This window comes from Peromyscus maniculatus, chromosome 2 (assembly GCF_049852395.1).
Source record: "Peromyscus maniculatus bairdii isolate BWxNUB_F1_BW_parent chromosome 2, HU_Pman_BW_mat_3.1, whole genome shotgun sequence".
Classification (NCBI taxonomy): Eukaryota; Metazoa; Chordata; class Mammalia; order Rodentia; family Cricetidae; genus Peromyscus; species Peromyscus maniculatus.
Window position 1 is genome coordinate 97,607,750 of NC_134853.1, and position 19,411 is coordinate 97,627,160.

At 39.1% G+C, this 19,411-nt stretch overlaps 1 protein-coding gene across 14 annotated transcripts in view; it reads right to left on the bottom strand.

Annotated features, from left to right (window-relative positions):
- Positions 1-19,411, bottom strand: part of Ptprd (protein tyrosine phosphatase receptor type D) — a 2,233,434-nt gene that overhangs the window by 371,733 nt on the left and 1,842,290 nt on the right. For all 14 annotated transcript variants that reach the window (XM_015999923.3, XM_076564405.1, XM_076564406.1 and 11 more), the window contains one exon: positions 6,613-6,778. In XM_015999923.3, the coding sequence (XP_015855409.1) occupies positions 6,613-6,697 (85 nt within the window). In that variant the 5' untranslated portion in view covers positions 6,698-6,778. The remainder of the gene's footprint in view (positions 1-6,612; positions 6,779-19,411) is intronic.

Here is a 19,411-nt window from a genome sequence, read left to right on the forward strand (position 1 = left end):
CTGTTGTGCTTCAGAAGCCTGCATGTATTCTGTATTTTGAACCAAATAGGTTCCTTCCTCTTGCATTTAAATCTTTGAAATCCACTTTTTAAATGGCTGGCTCCTTCCTACTGTTCAGCAAGTTCTGTACCCAAGTGGACAGCATCTTCCCATGTGTGTACTTCATATAATGCCTAGGTTCCCAATGTTTACGATGCTTACAGTACTTTTCACTCCCTAAAATCTCCATCCTCATTTGCTTAGTGTCCATAACCACATTGTGTCCTCTTAGTACCACATTCCAGTAAGACAGGTGGATTTTAACACAAACCTGAATCTGATTGGTCAAGGGGACAGAGTAGACATCTGCTGACAGAATACCACTTGCAAATAAATACTGTAATGAAAATTTTTATTTCTGAATCAAATGTAGACATAACAGTGTTGCTTGGCATCTATCTGAAATCACCATAGGTCTGAATGATCATTTTGGTAATAAGCCAAAAGCATTTTAATTTTTAGTACTTTATATTCATCATAAACATTTATTTAACAAAAACAAAAAAGAAAAAGAAAAATATTCAAATGTATTTAATAAATTTGTTTTATGTAATTGACTCATAGTTGCTGTATTTTCATCAAAATTAATGTATTACATACGAGCTTACTACAAGAAACATTATTTGTATATTGTAGTGGCAGACTTAATAACAGTAGTTATTATAAATGGTTGCCATAATACTATTGTGTGATTCTCACAAAAACCAATCTCTAATTATAGAATGAATAAAACGTATTATAGAACAAATCTAAATTGAGTATCTTTCATAGTAAAGTACTGAAGTTCATATTTTTAAGCTGTTCTTAGAGTCAATATTATTAACAAATATTATGATAAAGAGTTTAAATAAAAATACCTAGACTCAAGTAAAACATGAAATTATGGGAATGTGAAGATAAACTTCAACATGCTAGCATAGAATTGCATTTCAGTCCTTTTACACCACTGCTTTTTGTATATTCCACACACTGTATTCACACACACACACACACACACACACACACACACACACACGTTTTTAACTAGAAGATGAATTCTGGCTTGGATTTTTTTAAGCAGTTGAAGCATATATGCATGGGAAGGAGGAGATGCAGCTTCCTGAGAAGTCATTATTTGAAATGGGTCAGGCACATAGTAGTTGATTGAGGAAAATTAAGAGAACTAACACCGAAAAAGGGAAAGCATTAGGAAATCATAAACATCCATAATCACATGCCAAGAGGCGATTACAAATAAACACTCACAAAATCTTAGACATGGATATATCGTTCATACTTGGGGCCTCAACACAGGGAATGATCAGAGACAACGGGAAGTTAAACTTGGTTGTTTCTTTCTTTCTTTTTTTTAAATAGCAAATCCCTATGTGCTCAATCAAGTGCTCTGAAGTATACACACGTGTTAGCTTTGCGACACTATCTTAACCTTACTAGGTATCTGCAGCTCTGCCGAGAGCAATTAATCCAGAAAGCTGCAGACACGCCACAGTAGAGCCAAGGACCAGCAAAACAGCTGGGGTGTTTCCCTTGCTTCAGACAGCTGGCTGTCGCTCCAGCAGCCGCTTCAAATAGAAGGAGGAAGGAATGAGGAGAAACAGCATTTCCAGATCAACACATCTCAATTCAAAGAAAGAGGAAAGCAGACCCCTGCACAGTTTTCGCATCCTACCTCCCCTGAAAAGCTAGCAGACTCTACCTGCAGGTTGCACTGATGAAAGAACCTTAACCCAACAACTGGAGCAAACAGAATCATGTTCAGAAGCTAGTGAGCCATCTTCCCACTGAAGTTAGGAATGGAGTGGGTACCTTTCCTGTTATTCAGCTGCCCCTTTTCCAAGAGGCAGTGCCAGTTTGCAAAAGGGACATTAATTTCTCATTGAAACATCTTTTTAGATTATGGGCATTCTCTTTCCAAACTCCAAAATTATTTAAACATGCTTTACAAGGTAGTTGCTTCTGCTGATGAAAATATTCCAAAGTTCCATTGGGCTGACGATATAGTAAGGGACTCTAAGTCTGCAGAACACTCTTGTATGTTTGAATTGGGTGGATTAGAGGAAGGGTCAATTCTTCTTAAAATGTTAAACAGAAAAAAATGAAAATGCAAAATGATTCATCTGCTATTCCATTATACCAATTTCTGTCTCTTTGTTTAAATGGCTTCTTGTTGTTGTTGCAAAATATGCCTGATCATATTAAAGGCCATTTATTCTTTTCCTCAGCAAGTTCACACTCACTTTCTCTCTGGGCCACTGGCCATGTGATGCTGTGTTTGTTTACAGTAAATATCTCCAGTTCCCTCCTCTGAGCTGCTCAAGAAACTGCATTACCATGAACAGAACAGACAGATGGAACATCTTCTGACATCCATTCTACCCAAGCCACATGACTTTTACACTGGTATTTCTATAGATGAGCTTCTTCGGGAAAGCTTCCTAAAGCAGACAAGTTTCATGTTTCTTCTTCTGATCTTCAGCTTAAATCCTGAGACAGATTTATAAGGCTCTTCTATGTCTAGGATTTCACAGAGCAGCAAGCTAGCAAATGTAACACACAGCATGAAGGCCTGGCTTCTCTGTCACCCAAAGTCTATAGTCTCCATATCAAGTGAAGAATTTCAGCAAAGGGCCTAACATAAGTGATTGGTAAAGACGGCTGTTAAAGGTAACATAACCTTCAAGGTCTACTCCACATCATCAGCTGGCCTGTGTTTTACTTCATTCAATTCAATCTCATGAAACTCAAGTACTAGAAGTTCTATTATTCTTTCACAAGCATCTGCTATTTTCATCATCCACACTCTAAAAACAACAAGATTAAGATAAGGAGTATTATTCAGTGAAGTGCCAGCCAGAATTCAAATCAAACTCTAGTGACATCCCAGCACAGGTGCCAATCCATTCACTGATACGAAAAGGAATTTTTTTAATCCATAGGATGTAGAAAAATCCATCCACTGATACAAAAAGATATTTTATTTTTTTAAGTTACATAGGACATAGATCATTTCCCCGGAGAGCAGGAAGTCTGGGAATTTCATCCATGAGAGAAATATTGTATTAATGGTGGCTTCAGCAAGGTCCTTAAGTGAGGAAAGAAAACAAGGGAAGGGTCACCATTTAAGATGAAGACCTGGCAAAAAGAAAGTGGGAATAAATGAATTAAAGCATCCGAGGACTTAAATTATAATGGTTTGTGTTTCCACCAGAGGCCTGGTAAAGACTGAGACCCAGTTATAGTAGATAAAATGTAAGATGAAATTGGTATAACCAAAAGATGCCAGGCTGGTTTTTGGCCTGTACATGACAGAAAAAGAAAAATAAGAAAGAAGAAAGACTACTGAATATCAAATACATGGTATATTTCAGACAAAAGAGAAGAGATTTTCACTGGAGTTAAAATAATGAAGTCTAAATTTTTTTTTTTTTTTTTTTTTTTGGTTTTTCGAGACAGGGTCTCTCTGTGTAGCTTTGCGCCTCTCCTGGAACTCACTTGGTAGTCCAGGTTGGCCTCGAACTCACAGAGATCCGCCTGGCTCTGCCTCCCGAGTGCTGGGATTAAAGGCGTGCACCACCACCGCCCGGCATGAAGTCTAAATTTATCTCTAATTTGCATGCGTGCGAGCTGGCTCTAAGAAGTAAACCTGCTGGTCCATCATCAGCAAGAACTACTCACCATACTTCAGCAAAAGTCACAACTGATTCATGTAAACATTCTTTAAAATAACTAGCAAAATCACCTGAAGCACTCAAGACATAAAGAAAAAAAAAAACCAGTAAAAACAACCAGAGAGAGAGAGAGAGAGAGAGAGAGAGAGAGAGAGAGAGAGAGAGAGAGAGAGAGAAATCTAGCCTTTTAAAAAATTGTGTGAGCCAGGCCAGCAGGGCACTTTAAGTTGGCAATGACAAACACTAATTTTCTAAGGGGATATTTTCACAATTTCTCAACCTACATTTGAACTAAGAGTCTAAGAGTTCTTCTATTTAATGTAATACCACAGGTAGCACTTAGCTATGGCCTTCTCCACAATCAGTTATAATATAGAATCCAGGCTCTTTGGAGAGAATCTTTTTTTTTTTAAGGGAGAAAACTGGATGCAGTAAATTAGCATAGTTAACTAGTGCCTTCTTACCATTCCCCATCCACAAATGATCTTTCTCTACAAAAGAAAAATAAGGGGGGGGGGGGGAGGAGTCGGCTTTCTCAAACATCTCTGACAAGTAACTATTAAATTTTGAATCATAACTCAGTATCTTGGATCAATACAAAATACAGGAAAAGGGGGGAAGAGTGTATCATTAAAATGAGGAAACAAAGCTTCAACCTGGATAATGAGAGCTTGCAAATATTATCTCTATATGATGATGAAACCAGTTATTCCTTGAGTGTTACATGGTTTCAAATCTTTAAAGTATTTTTAGAAAATGGAATGGCATGATATAATGAGATAAGGTCTGATTATAATCTTGGCTTTTGTTTCTTTTGTTAAAATGACACAAGCTAGAGTCACCTGGGAACAAGAAACCTCAACTGAGGAAAATGCCTCCACCAGACTGGCTTCAGGAAAGTTAGTGAAGCATTTTCTTGATGATTGATGTGAAAATACCCAGCCTACTATGGGCGGTGCCACTCACTCCTAGGAAGGTGGCCCTGGGTGGTATAAAAAAGCAAGCAGAGTAAGCCATAGACAGCAAGCTTGTACTCAGTAATCCTCCACAGCCTCTGCTTCAGTTCCTGCCTCTGGGTTCTTGCCTTGATTTCCTGCCCGACTTCTATCCATGATGGATGGAAACTGGTGAGGTGAGATAGACCCTTTCTTCTCCGAGTTGCTTGGGCAAGTATTCTACCCCAACAACAGAAGGTACCCTAAGACAGTCCTATAGGATCTGTGTTGAAGCATAGGAAAGAGAAACAGAGAGCAGGGGAGGCAGGCATGAGAAATGACCATACATGGCGCAGAAAAACATCATCGCAGCAACACTTGCTCCCAACTTCTTGACATCCGTCTGCCACATTCCACCACAGCATTAAGCAAAGCCATAGCTTCTCCAAAGAAGAGGAGTTTTACTAACTGCAAGGATGACTTCTCAAATAAAAAATACATGTCTAGTAAGTTCCATAAAAACATACAGCTGTTATCTGACATTTAATTAGGTTGCTAGGGTCTTACGATGCTTCTGCCAAAAATGAACAATGGTGAAACAACTTATTTCTGAACTTTGGCCAAAATAGAATTCACAAAGCTGTACATTCAACTGCTTTCTAATAGAGTAAATTTAGATTTTAAAGTAAGTTTTGACAAAAATGCCTATAAAATAATAATCGTATATTTGGCCCTTTCTCCAATTAATTATTTCCTGGCATGATATTAGAAATTCCTTGGCTTCACCTTAAACCCATACTCCCAAGTGCTAATTAGCAGACTATATATTGTTAACCACAGAATGCTGTGCTTAGAACTTGCATGTTCCATATGCATTCAATTAATAACATTATTTTTCCCTCCCTGAATGATTCCTTTAGAAATAGAGCCCTATTTAAATGAAGCACTTGGCTGCTAGTGAGGGAATTCTTGTCAAGATGCAATTAAGAAAGGGCCAAGATGACATAGGATCGTTGTCTTTGAGATATCCTTAACATGAATCAAATTTAATCTCCCTGGGATAGCCAATGGAGGGAAAAGTTAATGACTGCAGATGTTATACATGTTAATCACATAAGGGGACTCCCCATGAGAATGACCAAATCACATATGAACTATGCTACTTCTGAGTAAATAGACGTGCCAGTGAGTAAGAGCCAGAAATGGGCACTATTGTCTCCCCAACAGGATAGATGAGGAAAGAGACAGATGTAAGCAGTGTAGAACTAATGACTGCTAGTTAGAAAGGAGATATGGTCATCTCATTAGTTGGCAAGCTAATTGACCACAATCCCAGTTTCATAAATCGACTCCAGAAACCCAAAATTTAGTGTCTGCATTCCACAGAATTCTTTTCCCACTTCCAGACCCCTCCACCCAGCCACAAAGTTGTCAGTTCTGCTTGATTTGTTTGAATATTGTACTCCACGACAGCTGTCGGAAACAGTACATCAGAACAGCTGCTGTGACAGCTACAAGGGGCTTGCAAGTTTAATTGGGCTCAATGTGACATTGCGCATTTTTCTAAACATAGAAATATCCATACAACCAAAGAAATTTCTACTGAGTCTCGACAATGTTTACTTATTGACACCACCAACTGGTCAGCCCCAGTTAAAGTGATAGTGTTGATCTCATATTATCTTTGTCACTAGGCTGGTAAGAAGTATGAAAAAAAGCATATAAAAATGGAAATAAACAGTAGGAACAGTTAGAAACACAAGCAAAGAGGCACTGAACAGAAGAGGAGGTAGTGGGAAAGTCACATCAATAATCTCTTCCAAAGGCTGGCAGGGAGCCAAGGAGGATCCCACAGTGTCTCAGGATATACTTCCAAAGGAAATATATTCAGAGGCCTGAGCCTGCTGCCAACTGCAAACAAAACCACTCATTATGGCCACAGCTCCCTAGAGAAGGGCAAGATGGCTTACTCTCAGCACAGGCGCAGAGGAAGAAGGCGAGGAGCAGCGACAGCGGCCTGGCCACGGGCACCATCCTGCAGCTTGTCAATGGCATGCACCAGCAGCTTGGAAACTCAGCCTAGGGAGCTGCAGCAACTGGTCTGCTCAGAAACTTCAGCTGGAACCCTCTCAGAGCCTGTGAAGGGAGGAGACAAGAAAAGAAGAAAACACAAAGACATTTAGATTTCTCACTCTTTCCTCCTGACCTATCACAACCTAGGGAGACATGCCCTATTGTAAAAACACAATAAACACTGGAGCTGTCATGTCTTTGTATTGGGAAATAACTTGGTATGTAAAATGCAGGATCCCTAGCATTCTCGATGTCAGGCCACCTACAACCAACCACCAAGAATTTCTTTCTCTGTTCCTATGCCCTCTTTTGGGCACTATACTCTAAGGAGGCACAGTTACTTCATACAAAACTCGACATAAGTGCATCAATGAAAGAAGGTACAACAGAGCCTTACAGAACACCTAATAGAAGTCTTTTTAACTATTAATGACAGAATAAAAGAAGGAGTGTATGGATGCTTTGCCGGCATGTGTGTCTGTGTACCATGTGCATGTCTGTTTACCATATGCTTGCCTGTTGCCCAAGGAGGCCAAAGAGAGTGTCAGATTCCCTGGGACTGTAGTTACAGATGCAAGGCTTTGAGCAGGGTAGGATTCTGGTGTGCTAAAGGGGAGATGGCTTGTTAAAACAGAGAACTAGACACCCCAACAGATTACAATTCTGGACTTCTCTGGTGGGGTCCTAACTCAACTTAGAAACGATGGTGCACTTCTGGTTCAGGATCAGGTTGTGAGAGCCATTGGGGTTAGAATGAGGTAACTACTAGGAGAACAGAAGATGGCACAAAAGAGAATACAAAGAGATCCTTGGTTAGCAGTCTACATACAGTGTGATCTTTACGCAGCCAGCACAAAAACAAGCTCTAGTCTGTTTGCGGGCAGAGGAATGCTATAGAACTAGGCTTTGGGAAAATTCACTGACAGCTGTATCGAAGACAATGCAAAATGCCATTCAGTACATGGCAAGAGTTCCAGGTGAGAAGTAATCTAAAACTCAAAGGTGATGGCTGGTCTGACAAGATGGCTCTCAGGGTACAAGTGCTTGCTTCACAAGACTGATGACCTGAGCTCAATGCCCACAACTCACAGCAGAAGGAGAAATCCAACTCCCAGAAGCTGTCCTCTGACCTTTACACATGTGTCAATGGCATGTATATACATATGTACATGAACATGCACAAACACATATACCCATATGAATACAATAATATATAAAATTACATGAAAGCCCTTCCACCTACAGAAATCAAGTTAGTAGTCCTAGCAGTGAAGCAGTGATGGGAGGGGGTAAGGGGATCACGGACAGGCTCTAAGAAATAATCTGGAGTGTGATTTCCAAAGTGACGTATAATTGTGCTTACAGGACCTTCAATAAATCCAGCAGAGCCTCTTACAGAGAGTAGCCTCTTAATTAAAAAGGAAATGGAGAGGCTCTGCCATAGACTACAGAGTCCTCTGTCTCTGTGATGAAAGCTTGAGACCATTGGGATTCAAAACCAAACCGCACACCTTTTATTTCCACATCTTTCAATGTCTAAAACATGTGAAACTCTTGACAAGATATAGTAGAGATACCCAGAAGCAACCTCACACCCCGGAGTAACTGGATTTTAAAATAGTAATGCAGCTACTATATACACACTTTGTCTTTTCTGATACTGAATTTGAAACTTTAAAAAGCATCCTATTTTTTTATTACAAAAAAATAGGTTCTCATTGATATGGAAGAATAATTTGGATTCAGGAAAGATACAGCAAAAAGGAAAAGGAGAATCACTCTAATTAACATTCTACTCTCCAGCCCCTTCTTTTGTTTGTTTGTTTGTTTTTAGACAGATTTGTGAGAGGCGTGAAGGAGTAAGCCGAACACTGAAACACATCTTGAATCCGAAAGCTAGCCAGCTGTTCCAGAACAGTGATTGGTTATCAATCTCATCTGGAAAACAGCTTATCAAGCAGTTCACAGCTATCAGCTGTTAGAAATCGCAAAGCTCCATAGGAAAAGTGCTGTAAGAATCAGCTCTTGCCGCCACCTCGCTTACCCCCCCCCTCCCCCCACCACTGCTTCTTTCTCAGGCCAGCGTTTCAGATGGCAGCAAAGTCCAGGAGACATCAGTCCTGTCGGATTCAATTTGTGTCTGTGCAAGCATATCAGAGCCAACTGCTACATAACGACTCTGAGCCATCACAGAGACGGAAACCCACAGAAGCTTGCTCAGGGAAGGGAGACTTGCCTTTTCCATGCACTCAACTAAAGTGTGTTAAGACCCAATTTTTCCAAATAAGCCTGCAAATGTTCACTCTCACTTGGGTCAGTGACAGGATTTCATTCTCTAAAAATGAATGCTAACATGAAAAGACACATTTACACTTAAATAGGCTATGCCCTTGGACAAGACGTCAAGGAAGTGATCAAAAGTGTGGAGAAAAAAATACATATTCCAGCGATTCATTCCATAAACACTGCCAAAAGGAAATGCTGGCTAGCACTGGTACAATGAAATTGATATTGCAGTACAGAGACAGAAAATGAAATTTAAAGGACATATTTAAAATAAAAAGAATAACAGTGAATGAACATCACCAGCATTTGCCTTTAGCCATTGTGAAATATGCTGAGCACGCTACAAAGAGAAAGAACACAGGGGGAGGCATCAGCTTCACCGTGCTTTAGGACATCAGAGGAGACCAACTCTGCCTTTCAACCGACGCATCACTGATCAACAGAGAAATACAAATAAAACTCATAAAGCTATGAGCTTGAAATATGATTTTAATCTCTGCTGTTTACTTCCAGTACCACAAAGATCTTATGAAAGATTTAAAATAACCAGGGCACTGACGTGAAAGTATGCACATGTGTGACAGGGACCATCCAAGGTAGGACAGACAGGATGGTGCTTCAGACAGGAGCTCAAACTAACTCTTCTCCTTAACTGAGAGACCTTTTCAACAACAAATATATTAGTATTTAAACTAAAATAAACACTGATCTTTCTCCAGCTTTCCATTGTGCTAACACACATTTGTGTAGATTGGGTAGCACAGAAGAAAGGGTAAAACAGAGCTTTTCTTTAAAAACAAAACAAAACCCACTATGGTGGGAATGTCTGATTTTAAGTTTAGTGTAGGAAATATAGAAAATCATTCTGAGGTGGGCAGTGGTAGTACACGCATTTAATGCCAGCACTCGGGAGGCAGAGGCAGGCAGATCTCTGTGAGTTCAAGGCCAGTCTGGTCTACAAAGTGAGTTCCAGGATATGCTCCAAAGCTACACAGAGAAACCCTGTCTAAATAAATAAATAAATAAATGTATGAATGAATGAATGAAAGAAAATCATTCTGGATCATCCTGCCACACTAGAAAGCAAGGAAGTATCCAGTAACTCCTAGGACAGTCCCAAGAAAGGGCTCAAGACAATTATTTAACTTCTGCTAAACATAAGGGGATGCTGCTAGAACAAAGGACAGTAACTATAATGAACTGAAGTCCATCATTTAAAAATCTGGCTTCATAATTCATATAGTTCAGTTAATAAACCACAAAGCCTGAAGACGTGTGTTCCCAGGAACATGTGTTAATGACTTAGTCCCCAGTCCATGGTCCTAATGGGAATGAGTGCACCCATGAGAGCAGGGCCTATGGTAGGTCTTCTACTCAGAGGGGTCAGGGTCTGGCATGGTTACTGAGGATCCAGCAACTCCTCTTCTGCTTTCAGTGTCTCAGTCATAAAGAAGGAATCCTCTGCCATGTGCTCCTACCTTGACAGACTAAGCCTCCACACTCCCAAAGCATCAGGGCCAATCATTCATGGTCTAACAACTCTTAAAATCCATGAGCCAAGACAAGCCTTTCTATCCTTCAAGCCGATTTTATCTTGGGTATTTGTTACAGTAATGGAAAGCTGAAAACCTAAGAATGAAACTATTACACTGAGAACAGGGTAAGAACAGAAAAGAATTAACCATCAAGTATAAAAAATCTCCACAAGGACTTTGAAGTCACTATTATTATCATGAGAAAACTAGGTATCACTGTTGACGTCTAAGCACCAGGCTCTGTCTCATAACAAACCCATTATTGTAAGCCTACACAGCAAAAACAGTAATATCCTAATATTTAACCTGGGCAGACATGCCTACAGGAATCTAGTCAGTTGCAAGGAGAGTCATCACATACTGTGACAGCTCTCATCAACCTCCTTAACTAGGCCTCTGTAAATCAACTGGAACTGGTTTCCAATTATTTAAGAAAAGGAGCCATTTGTACAAAGGGTATGCTACCTAGGAGCTTCCATTTGGAACAGAGAAGAAAGCATAGCCATTCAGGCAGAAGGCAGAAGTGGAGAATCTATAGCAAGGACAACAGAGGCTTCCCTGGCACCCAGCAATTCCCTGTATCCTCAACATACAGCACAGTAAAATGAAATGAAAAGACTCAAAGCCCAGACTTTCAGTGTTTCCCTTACTCATATTGATTTTCTAAGAGAACAGCTCCCTTAACTATTTCTCTTGATACATCGCAAAAGCTTCCAGGACTGTCCAACAGAACTTCCTGCATCGTAGAAATGTTACTGCACTGTAATAACAGAGTGTTTGAAGAATGGCAATTAGAGCAGGGTTTTGTTTACATTTAATTAAATAGCCTCATGTATATGCAGCTGTCCTAGTGAACAGCACATTCAGCAAAGAGCACAACTAAAGCACAGAAAACTGCTTTCAGACTTTTCTGAAACAATAAATAAGGTACAAGTTCTGAGTTCTTGTCATCCTTGGGAACCTATAGTCAGAGCTAAAGTCGCAGGGGTGAGGGGATCAACTTAACATTTAGATCATTCATTTCCCATTTATGCCCTGTGCAAATGCACACACAGAGAGTTTCACTGAAGACAAATTTCTAAATGGTCTCATTAAATAAAAAAACCCAAGAGATCAGGGAAATAAGGAAAGCTACAGCTAACCTTACCTCACCAACTCCACAGCTTCCAAAAGGCAAGCTACTTCCTGTCTACCCACGCCTATATGCCTTGCTGCTTGGTCATCTGATTTGCTCTCTCTGTCAAGCTACAACACTTCCTCTTCCTGCCCAGCTCAGTCACTTCCTGTCTGTTTGTATGGACCTCTAGACCTCCATGGTTAACTAGTGTTGGAATTCAAAGCATGTACCACCATGCCTGGTTCTGTTCCCAGTGTGGCCTTGAATGCACAGAGATCCAAACAGATGCCTGCCTGCTAAGTGATAGTATTACAAGTGTGTGCTACTATTGTCTGACTTCTATATAATGGTTGGCTTTTTTCCTCTGATCTCCAGGCAAATTTTATTGAGAGACACAGTATACCGGGGGACACACTACATCACCACATTTCATTCCCACCAAACTCTTTCCACTGTTGTTGAAAGAAAACATTGTGCAAAAGTTCTGCAATATGCAAAAGAATTAAACAGCATTCCCATTTCTAGCTATGTATAGCATATATCAAAGCTTCCATGCATGTGTGATCTCACAACCAAAGAAAGACAAAGACAGACCAAAAACTTTGATAGCACTAGAAGACACCATAACCAAGAACAGAGCACTGGCAAGGTCAAGGAGTATTTAGATCAGGCTTCAAAATTCACCAGTTAACACTCAAGGGATTAAAAGGAATTCAAACAACTCAAAAATAAGGAAAAAAATAGTTCAGTTTTTAAAAACTGATCTACAGTGCTGTCCTGTGTGCAAGATACGTTAGGGCAACTGTGGCACAAAGCTTGTGGGAGTAACCACCCAATATCTGATTTAACTCAAGGCCCACTCTAGAAGATGACATTCATACTAAACACTGCTTAAGTGACCAAGAACCCGAGACTAGATGGCCCAGGGATCTAAGGGAAAACAAAATACTATTGTTTAAGAAGAAAAACAAAAACACAGCCATGAAATTACTCTTAATGACATTCTGATATACTCATAGATCAGTGCCTTGCTCAGCCATCATCAGACAAGCTTTCTCCTGCAGCAGATGGAAACAAATACTGAGACCCACAGCTAAGCATTATGCATACAATGAGAGACTTTGGAACACTTAGCCTTAAACAGGATGTCTCCATCAAATCCCACCCCTCAGGGCTCAAGGAACCCTGTGGAAGATGAGGCAGAAAGAGTATAAGAACCAGAAAGAATGAAGGAAAACACCAAAACAAGGCCTTCCATCTAAATCAACAGGTACAATACACATATAAGCTAACAGAGACTGAAGCAGCATGCACAGGGCCTGCACAGGTCTCTCTTACTGAAATGCATGCCAATAAGAGATTCAGTGGTCATGAACAAGGTCTCAGAACTATCTTTTTTGTGATAAACTAAAAGCAAAGCAAAAATGATTACTTTAGGGAGGATAACATGATGAAAAAGAGCAACTATTATACCTATTATCATTAAAATGGTCAATTAGGCAAAGGATGAACTGCATGTCACTGAGGTAGAGGCTAGGAACTGTGAATTCTGCCATGTGAAGTTATACTGACAAATTTGAAAACATCTGCACAGCAAGTGGTTTACCCTGGGGCTTTGAAGTGACATCACCTCTGGTCATGAGGTTGAAGAATGGTTTAAAGATTATGCATGAAGTTCTAGAGGAAGATATACCATCAGAAGATGGAAAAAGAAGAGCACATACAACTCTTAAGTATACTTGGAAAGCCATCTGTCCAGGAAGTGGTAGAAAGGATCCATAGAAATAAGGCAAAACTCAATGATGATGATGATGATGATGATTACAATGATGATGATAATGAAAAAGAAGGAGGAGATGAAGAGGAGGAGGAAGAAGATGGTGATTATGTAGTAGTGAGGAAGAAGATAATGACAATGATTTTGATGAGTCAGAAACCTGTGAGAAAGCTCCAGTGACTAAATATTCCAGATAAAAGTACACAACAATAAAACCAAAATGACAAAGAATCCAATGCATCTTCACCAAGATCAAAAGCTCAAGACTCTTTCAAAAAACAAGGAAAATCTCCTAAAACACAAAGTGGCCCAGTTCTACAGAAGACATCACAGGAAAAAAATGTAAGCAAGTAATGAAAAAGGTAGTTCACTTCCTAGAGTGGCAGCCAAGTGCATCACTTATGTGAAGAACTGCTTCTTGGTGACTGCTGAGGAGACTATATAAGATCTCTTGTACTGAATGAAGTATCTTTAAAATCTTATTAAAACATGTGGTGGAATTGCCCATCTTGCTTTATTTTATAACAGTTGCAGTCTGACTGCCCTTTAAATAATACAAAGTAAAAATGTATCTGCCTGTGTTTCATAAATGTTGCCCACGTCCACTGCAGAGAGTATATTCTTTAAATTACCTTATGAGTTTTTACAGATGCAAATCCACCCTTTGCTTGGTTTTACATATGTTTGAAATATTATGCTAGGACATAGTAACTGTTATAGTCAGATATAGGGAAACAAATATATGCCTGTGAATAAATCCAACATTTTCATGAAGTTTAAAAATGAAAAGATATATAGATGAAACTATCACATGATCCAGACATACACTGAGAATGTATATTCCAAGGAAGGGCACCAGTATTTAAAAGATATCTGCATACCCACATTTATTGCAGCAGTGTTGAAAACCAATATAAACAATATAAATCAGTTGGAAATGCCCACTGATGGACAGACATTTGTAAAAATAGAGTATTTAGACAGAATGGAATATTATTTAAATACAAAAAATAATAAAATTCCTCTTATTTTCTTATTCATGGCAACATGGATGAGCCCAAAGGTTATCATGTTAAATGCCATAAGCCAAGAACAGAAGGATAATTGATACTTGACCCAAATAAAGACTTCTTACATAAGGACAATAAAAGTTACAGAGGCAGAATAAGCTCTAGTTCTACAGCATAATACAATTTATTGTTCGTTTCAACACAGCTAGAAAGACCAAGTGGACTATTGCTGAAGTAAGGAAATGCAAGCGACTAAGTCAGTGGAGATGATAATTATTCTAACTTGATTATTAAATACTGTACTCATGTATCAAAATGCAGCTCAATATCAGACGTCAATTTTAACAAAAATGGTACAGGTTCCTACTTTACTCTTGTTCTCACTAGTGAAAAACCTCACTGTGGGATACAAACGGGAATGGGACCTTCAGACCATCACATGAAATAACTTATGTGCTGAATATGTATAGTAAGACACGCCCAGAGGGTCAAGAAAATTGGCTCAAACCAGTTGCCAAGGCATGCACATAATGTACTTCCTTATGAGCCAACCTGGAATCTGCCTGAAGGCCTAGCAACAGGTGCTGTCAGAGTTTTTGATCATGCCCAGCTTATGAGGGACGACCACACAATGCCACTAGATTACAACACAGACTAGGTGCTGGGAAGAGGGTATATAAGGCCTTCCCCATTACTGAATAAACAAGTTTGTTGTTTGCCTTCAACTGACTCCTGGTGTCTGTGCCATTGGCACCTTCTCACCCCTTCCCCGAAGGAGCCGTTAGGATCCAGCAACAGTTTTATGTAATAGCTGTACGCAAATAATGTCAGTGAGGGACACAGAAAACACATTCTTAAACAGATCATTCCAGAAGCCTCCATACTAATTATTTTTAAATGTCAAAAAAAGTGAAAAATAGAATTAAATAAAATAGCAAAAAATAAATAACTCTAAATAATGCTCAAACCTAATTGATTGAAGTAAATCTTCCTACCAGAAAAATTAAAAAAAAAAAAATGAAACTACATTCTTTCCCATAACAGCACAACAAATGGAAAACCCAAGTTTTATTTTTTAAGTCATTTTAATCATGTTTTCATTAGAATTAGAAAAATTGAGAGGTATTTATGAGCTTCAATCTTCTTATTTTGGGTAGATGCTGTATCTTAATATTGCACTCCGGGTGAATAAGCAATTGTTATTTAGAGAAATCAAAAGAATTCTGAGGGTACTGAGGAGTAAATAAAAGCCCCAAATTACCCACACTTAAAAGATTTTTATATGTAAGTCTAATACCTAGAGAGAGGAAAGCTAACAGTCATCAATCTGAGCTTTATATCATATATGTTCCCAATGTGAGCACAGAAAAACGTTAGCTCCTTTCAGGAATGGCATTAGTAACCATAATCCAGTGTTCTTTATGTCAGGAGAAGCAGACAGTGACAGACAAACCCCTCACCACCTGGCTGTCTTTACCCTACAACTGTATCTAAGGATGGGTTCATTAGAGGTTCTGATTTCCTTCAGTGACTCCTGCACACTTCAATGCCTACCTAACTTCCAGCAATCCAGAGGAAACTGACAGTGCAGGTGCTCAAAGATAAGCCTACTCAACAGGCTGCGGGGAGTCTGCACTTCGTTCCCACCTCTGAAACACCCCGGGTAGAGGTAAGAAACTCATCTTTCTCACAAGACACAGAAATGCAAGCCAGCTACTTCTTACCCAACAAGAGCACACAGAGTATTGTTTTAATGTCTTTGTGCATTTCTAATCAATGAAAAAATGTCTTTGTGCATATCTAATCAATGAAAAACCATAATTTATAACTCATCATAATGATCCTTTTCTTTTTTTTTTTTTTTTTTGGTTTTTCGAGACAGGGTTTCTCTGTGTAGCTTTGCGCCTTTCCTGGAGCTCACTTGGTAGCCCAGGCTGGCCTCGAACTCACAGAGATCCGCCTGGCTCTGCCTCCCGAGTGCTGGGATTAAAGGCGTGCGCCACCAACGCCCGGCATAATGATCCTTTTCATAGTCTTAAAATTCAAAAGGCTTCTTTTTAATGCTTGTAATTTTTTGTTCTCAACAACATAACTTTAAGAATGTACTATGAGTAATTTTTAAATTTCCATTAATTAAAAACTTGAATGAAATTTGCTAATATATAATTTACTATAAAAGCATCTATTAAAAAAGTTACCTTCCAGTGTATTTATCTCACCCATAAAACTGAGTACTTTAGCATTGGTCTTGTTTTCCTTAATATTAAATAAAATAATGGGTAATGGGTCTTTTAGTTAATATCTCTCTCTCTCTCTCTCTCTCTCTCTCTCGTGTGTGTGTGTGTGTGTGTGTGTGTGTGTGTGTGTGTGTGTGTGTTGTGTAAGTGTGTGGTCTGAAACAGGGTTTTATTCTAGTCCAGAATGGCCTAGAATTCACTCTATAGGCCAGGCTTGACTCAAACATTTTGAAATTCTCCTGTCTCAACCCCCAAGTTGTGGGTTTATAGGCATAAACCAAAATGCCCAAGGCCTTTCAATCATTTTATTTGTGTGCAGTTCATGTGGATGTTGCACACATGTGTGCTAGGCACACATGCCCATGTATGTGTGCATGTACAGCCCAAAGGTTAACCTCAAGTGTCATTTCCTTGAATACCATTCCTCAAGAGTCATCCAGCTTGTCTTCTTCAAACCAGGTCGCTCATTAACCTGTAGCTCACCAAAAAGGCTATGCTGGTCAGTCAGCAAGTCCCAGGAATCAGCCTCTCTCTGCCTCTCTAAGGATAAGGTTATAATCAGGTAGCACTGAGAATCGAAGTGAAGTACTTCACCAATTGATCCATCTACCTCATCCCATGTAATCATTTTAAACACTTTATTATCGGCGCTCAAAGGAAACTAATTTAACCTACTCCTGCTTGGTGTATCTACAGCTAGACCTTTGTATCAAACCTCTAGACAATGGCTTTCAAAAATAAGAGTGATGTTGCCTACTTTCCTGGAAATATCTGGCAGGATCTGAGCACATTCTTTGTAGTGACAAATAAATGAAGGGGTGCTAATGAATGGTAAAAGGCAGAAGTCAGAGATAATGCTAAATGCATACTAAATGTACAAGAAAACCCCCATAGCAAAGAACAACCCCACCAGAAATGTCAACAAAGCTAGGAAACACTGTCCTAGGACAACTTGTTAGCAATGAGGAAAAATGAATGGTAGGGATGGAGATTTTAAGACTTTTTTGTAGAACAGTTACAAAACCACAAATTTAAGTTGTTTCCAGGATGGTTTTAACAGTGAGTCAAAACATATTTGGAAGTTCTACCCACAGGATTATAGATTGCACCCAAATTTCCCTTATTGTCCTCAAGAATAATCAAAATTGAGTTGATTCATGGAAAATGCAGTCTGCAAGACTGGGTGCATGAATACTGTCATTAAACAAAATAAGCAGATCTGTGAAATTAAGCACGCATAGCACTGATGTGTGTCCTTGAAAAGAAGCCTTCCCACCACTCACATGGCACCACAGCTCTAAGGAAGAAATGACTCAATTTCCAGGAGTGATTTTTTTTTTAAAGGACTACATATAAAATGGAGTGGCAAGAGGCCACCAGGCCAGGCTGGAAAAGTGGAATCTCACATCTGTTTCCCCAGTGATGTGTTGAAACATGCCTGATCTCTCTGGAATTCTGAGAACACAGGTAGCAGAGGAATCCCTTTCTGTGTTATAAAATCAAGTAAATGGCCACTAACACAAATAGAAGCAAGTAAAGAAAGATGTGGAGGAAAACTCTTCATCACAAACTCAAAGCTGCTGCCCTTCTCTTACTTGAACATTTATTTCATTGTTACACCATATTTGTTTTGCTCTTTATTCCCTCTTCACTTCAGTGACACCACAGAGAGATAAAAATAAGAAAAAATATGTCACCTTCATTAACACCCTACCTACCATACAATACTTAATCCAAAAGAACATAATGGAACCCAGAAATACACATCTACTGGTCTCATAGGGTCTGTGGGCACATGCTTCCTTACCTAGCACAGCATCTGTTTCTATCCTCTCTCATAACAGAGGCAGCTAGCTTAGATGGAGTTGCACTAATTCTGACCAGGAGAAAACATGTTTCTGGCAGTTGCAAGGAAGGGAATGAAAACAACTGTAAAGGAAAGACAGAAAGAGCTACAGAATAGAATCTGCACACAAGTCCTTGGCCGAGACCTACTAAGAATTCACCAGTGAAAGCTCACTCCAAAAGCAAAGACCCTCCAAAAAAGTGGTATTTTTTTTACTGGTTCATCATTACACACTTGTATATCTTAGACTGAAAGAGTTTGGAAGATGTGCTTAGGAGAAGCAATTAACCAGAAATAGTCCTTAAATAATTGAAGGAATAAAATGCACAGACATCTCAAGGCACACCCATTTTACATATTGCCATCAAGTTCTTTTTATGCACTGTTTTCTGTTTAATGTTTAGCAGGAATACAAGATGGCTAAAAGAAGAAAAGACAGGTGGGTGAAAAGGTAAATTTCACCCAAATACATGGGATGCTTATCCAGGAGGAAAGATGCAAGACCAAATGCACTTTAGTGTAAAGCTGCTGAGGGCAATCTGGCCTCATTGAAAGAAAAAAAGAAGATGCACAATGGTTGTTTTTCAAAAGCAGTTGGTATTATAAAGTGATTTGACAATACAGCACTAAAATTTCTCACAGCAATAAAAGCACTATGCATTTCCCATAGCAAGATGTGTCAGACAAGCAATGATAAAAATATTTTCCCATAAATTCTCTTTGAAAAAAAAAGTATACTCAAGCCCTCCATGAAAACAAGGTTTTGTAAAATATTGTTACTTTTATTGTGCTTCAATAAAATCTCTTAATGAAGTGCACAGTACAGATATCAAAAAAGAAGTTTAAAGTCATTAAAAGCGTACTAATGAATGAGATGCTCTAACTTTC